This window comes from Monopterus albus, unplaced genomic scaffold, assembly GCF_001952655.1.
Source record: "Monopterus albus unplaced genomic scaffold, M_albus_1.0 scaffold69.1, whole genome shotgun sequence".
Taxonomy (NCBI): Eukaryota; Metazoa; Chordata; class Actinopteri; order Synbranchiformes; family Synbranchidae; genus Monopterus; species Monopterus albus.
In genome coordinates, this window is record NW_018127949.1 from 717,307 (window position 1) to 722,541 (window position 5,235).

General features: G+C 39.8%; 1 protein-coding gene across 1 annotated transcript in view; it reads right to left on the bottom strand.

Moving 5' to 3' along the window:
- The window catches only part of pde6c (phosphodiesterase 6C, cGMP-specific, cone, alpha prime), a 14,633-nt gene extending 9,669 nt beyond the window's left edge, over positions 1–4,964 (bottom strand). The window contains 9 exon segments of the mRNA XM_020605254.1: positions 128–175; positions 721–787; positions 1,225–1,289; positions 1,404–1,478; positions 1,580–1,720; positions 1,899–1,988; positions 3,166–3,239; positions 3,242–3,287; positions 4,204–4,964. Coding sequence (XP_020460910.1) covers positions 128–175; positions 721–787; positions 1,225–1,289; positions 1,404–1,478; positions 1,580–1,720; positions 1,899–1,988; positions 3,166–3,239; positions 3,242–3,287; positions 4,204–4,671 — 1,074 coding nt within the window. The 5' untranslated portion in view covers positions 4,672–4,964.
- Positions 4,965–5,235: the final 271 nt, after the last annotated feature.

The following is a 5,235-nucleotide window of genomic DNA, read 5'->3' on the forward strand; positions in this document are numbered from 1 at the left end:
GATTTTGATCTTTATTCCCCCTGTGTGCATAGAGTATGTGGAATTCATTATAGTGCATACCAAGGTGGTGTTGCATCATTGCATGTGTCCTGGTGATCTAAAACAAATGGAAAGTTGGTCTCCTCACCTGGAAAGTAAAAAAGTCATCTGCAGCCACGTTCATCATGTTGCAAATCTGCAGTCATATGAAAAAACAATGGAGTTAAATGATTTGTTATGAGTGCTTAGTAACTCATAATAAATGTTTTTAATCAAGCTTCGCAAACATTTTTATTTTAATTTTCATCTACATTTGCTTGTTCTACCTTATGTCATGTTTATAATTTACTGCATGGAATTTCAGTACGTTCATTGCACTAAAAAAACCTTGTGAAATCCAAAATGTGTAGGTATCCTCTTATATATTCAGTGCCATAAATTGCCATATACTATCATCAAGTCACTTCATATACAGTATTCCTTCTGACAATTTGCACTACATACCACTAGTTTACATTCTGGACAGAAATGTAAGTGTATTATGCACTTTTGCCTTATGTATGCAGAGTTCTGTCACACTGCACAGAACATGTTCCTAGACCCTCTGTTTCACTATATTGTGATGGTAAACATCTCTGTCATTGTTCCAAGTCTGTTCCTTTCTATGTCCTTGTTTTCATTTCCTCACAATTCAAGTGATTCTGATGATAAACTCCTCTGTGGCATCTGTGAGAGACTTACAAAACCATTCTCTGCAACGTAGCTTGGCAGTCCACTGACTAGAGCCCAGTGATCTGCAGGAGGAGCACTGAAAGAGCATGAAAGAGAGAGACATAAAGATGTGATTGGGTTGGAGTGAGCAAGTAATTCTCTGAATGGCATGTTAAACACTGCTGACCCCACTTTCAGTGCAAATTTACTCAGCTGTTGCTTCACCTTAGTGTCATACCCAAATAACATTCATCAGAAACCCAGAGAACTGTGTTGCAAATAATGCGAGACGGTGGACAAGTATAACTGTATTTTAAAGTATACCGGATATCTCTATTTCATCAACTCCAAATTATAGCTGTAAATATTTTTAATGTGACTGAGTTTGAGATGTTTCTGAACTAAATCAGGATTTTTATCTAGAAAAAGGTGAGCGATTCTTCACTCCATATGTTCTGTCTTATGTTGCATTTAGAAATGTATTGTACTGTATTCATTTGAGTGCGTTTGTAGCATGCAGTTAGTGCTGCTTACGGTACAACTTTGATTTCTTCTTTGGCTTCCAGGAGGTAGTCAATGATCTTGTAAAAGTTGATTTCCTGTATTAAAATTAGAACTGAGTCATCTTCAAATTATTGTAGATAATAGAACATTTTGAGAGAGCAGGATTTAGTTGTTCCACTTATGACAGTGGGGAGGAAAATGAGTGTTACCCTCCCATCTGGTGTTTTTGGTCCTTTATAAGGTTGCACATCTCCCAGTTTCACTGGCCATTCATCATAGAATTCCTAAAACAAACAGGTTATAATAACCGTTTCATTAAATAAATGACTGTAGCCATAAATGAAATGTTTTCAGTCCTGTTTGTAATCTAATGGGCATGACCAACCTTCTCTCTGGTCATATCCAACAGGCCCACTGAATATCGTTCGCATTGTAGATAGGTCCTCACAGTGTAGAGTGCTTTGTGGAACTGTCTCTCAATGTCTGTCAACTCCTCAAACACTTTACTGGCTGACCAGAGCAGCACCTAGAGCCAAACAAACAGGAGTGAATTTACGCTGTTATATGAGCCTTGTCCTCTGCATTAAAAATAGCAGTGGTTAATTAAGCAGGGGCACAGTATTAATGATAGGAATTTGCCACTGGATAACACATGCCAGTGTTATCCACTCATTCGCACTGCAAATAGCAACAGTTCAGTTTACCTGACTCCTCCTTGATTCCACGTTGAACATGTAGGCTGTGTAATGCTGCAGGGTGATGACTTGTGCAAAGTTCATGTACTTGTGGAAGAGCTAAAGACCAAAACAGATTAAAGGTCTCATCAATACACATCAGCAGATCAAAGCCTGTGACACATTAACTTATTTTAAGTAGCACAGCTTTTCCTCTGCAAAGAGGTGAAATGTATAGCAGTAATATGGTGGGTATGTACCATATGCATCATTATTATTGTTGCCTGCATAAAGTGAAATTTCAATTTGACAGATCAGTAAATATTGACTTCAACTTAACTCTTTCTTGAGAGTCAAATTTTTGGCTAATCTCTACACTACCAGTCAAAAATCAGGATGCACTTTCCAGTTCAGTTTAATGGGAAAGTGAGTCCAAACTTTGTAAAAGGTCTTTGCAGGCTGATAAGATTCTACTGACCAGATAAACATCACTGTGTTTTTCTTAATGTGAAATTTACATTTTGGACATGCAAGAGAATATGGAGGTGAAAGAGATTGCATGTACAGAGAAAAATAAGTAGGCAATTATGTGTTCTTCTTCTGTCTAGCACCAAGAATAAAGGGATATCAGACACTAGGATGCATCTTTGCAGTTCAAGCCTTTGCACTGTGCATCACTACCACCTTTCTCCGCCTTAGATCTCATTATCTTTTTCAGTTCCCGTAAATCTTCATTATAACTGTGAATCAACCTCAGCAGTTTGTAAAAACATCATTTCCATCTGACCCAGTTCATTATGGGATTGTACCTCAGCATGAGTTTATGGTGTCTGAATAAAAAGAGATAGCAGGGAATTTTCTCTAATGACAGAAAGAATATATTCCTAGTTAAAACATTATGCCTCTGTTTTAGTCAAATGCTCAAAAGCAACCACATCAAGTCAGTCAGGTCTGATTGGCTTCCACTGACATAATGGGAGTGTTTGGCACCCTACTGGTTAAGTGTAATTACAGCAATAATCTCAGCTGCAAATTTCAAATGGCAGAGCACAGCCTTCCCGAAGCAGAAGACAATGATTTATGGATATAATGAACAGAATTCCAACAAAACAGAATGTATTTTAGCTGTTAGATAAAGAACATAATAAAAATAATTACAGTATCTGACACCATAAAGGTCAAATTCGGTTTCACTTTCCAGCCATGTATCAGTGTCCAAAACACAGCCCTCTTCCAACTCAACCAGCAAGTCGACAAGCACGGGGGTGAATGTGCATGTGTAAGTGTTCATTCTTACTGCCTCATCCTCTGAAGAGAACGCATCAGCTCCTATTTTGTTTAGTGCCATAACAACTCCAATGCACTCTTTCTGGTCTTATATCCCGTCTGTTTGTCCACAAAGTCAGAGAACTTTTGATTCTAGATCAAGAGAAAAAGGAAACAATTATAAAAGGTTTGGTTAAATCCACGTGTACAGAAGACAACATCACTAACATACATCAACACATTCACATGATTTATTTTATTTTACTCAGTACAATGTTATTTTCATAAGGCCATTAATTGCATGTCAGGCCATCTAACACTTTTTCAGCAGCATGCTGTCAGAGCTTACTTTTGTTTTTATTCTCTAATCAATATTCTTTTGTCTACACTTGACAGCAGAAGACATACAATGCTGCATTCACATTTGCCAGTGGACAGGATGGGTCAGTATATCATCAAGTTCTTATGATAATCCAACTAATGCCATGTATATGGGGATGGCAGGCATAGACACAAGGCAATAATTTAAAAAAATAATTCGGATATTTGCTGCATTTGCATACATTTTGTTGCACACTAAAACTGACTAATAAAAAATATTAAAATATGTCATGTAATATAAAACCATCCCCCTATGTTTTAGCATTGATTCTGAAAACACAGCAATATATCACTACTATATTTTAGTGTCATATCACTGTAATATCATTTAAGCTATTTGAACTTTAATACAGTTACAAACTATTCACTTGTTTTCAAAGCAGCAATAGCAAGAACTCATCTTGACATTGGGAATTTGATTCATTTTTAGAAAGAGACCATATGCTCTCACTGTGTTAGGGCCACTGATTTGTGTAGCCCACAATCTAGTCAGTGAACTTCAGCTAACACATACTTACACATATTTATAAAGTCATAAAGCTGTTTCTGTTCCACTAAGCCTATAAACTTCACCAGCAGCTTTGCAGAAACTCAGCACATCACTATATAATTTTGACAGTTTCAGCGTGACGTCTCTTGGAGAGAGAGAGAGAGAGAGAGAGAGAGAGGGCATTTAATTACTTCTCACCTTTGAAGCATCTGGAACATTTTGTGGCGTTTTGGAGTGGGCGGTGTAACCAACAATACCAATATCGAGAGGGAACACAATTTCACCCTGCGGATTGACTAGGTTGGTCTCGAACCTGGATGCTGCGGTCACGTCAAAGAGGGACGTGGCCAGCTCAGGTATTCCATTTCTCGCCCGGCATATGAAAAAGCTGACCCTGTCGGCCTGTATGAGCAGGGCAACTCTCTGCAGCACTTTGTGAAGAGGCTTCTCCATCTCTCCCTGTTTCTGCAACTCCTGGACCAACTCGAAGATGATGGCGGCTTCCTGGACAGAGTTAACATCCGTGAAGGAAGCGGTGTCTTTGACGACGACAGGTGCGTTAAAGGCTGCGACCAGGGCCTCGGCGCGCATCTTCTTCTCAAAGTATTCTTTGGCGAACTGCGGGTTGTTCTCCAGATATTTCTCCACGCTATCCTTGTCTGCCATTATGAACTCGTGTAGTTTTGTATTCCCGTCACCTTTTCACAAAAGCATCACCTGCAGGGAAACGTCGGAACGGAGAGGGGAGCAGTGCTGTGGCCTACAGGGTTGCGCGGATCAGCAACATCCGTTTGTGCGGACATGCACTCTCCTCCACGGTCCGGAGGGAGTCATTAACTCATCCCGCGTCCGCCGACAGACAGAATAGGACAGAGTGAGGCTTAGAGTCTGAAAGGATCAAAGTGGCCCCTAATTAAAGTGACGTCATGACATTAAAACCCCATCTCTAAGCGTCCTTATCCCGCAAATCCCAACGCTGATCATTTTATATCGGGCGATCCTCCAGGTGAAATGCCAGGTTGGATGCATCAGGTGAGGTAAAGATTAAAAAGAGGCAGTTGTCGGTGAAATGTTTTGAAAACCCCAGCACAGAATGGACACTGAAGAAACACTGTGGCAACAGTGTCTCACAGGGCCTTACCCCAAGACCCCCAATCCCCATCCATGGAACTACATAATAGTACAGTGACAACCACTGGCTGCTATGTACTGTAGCCCATGGAGAAGTCC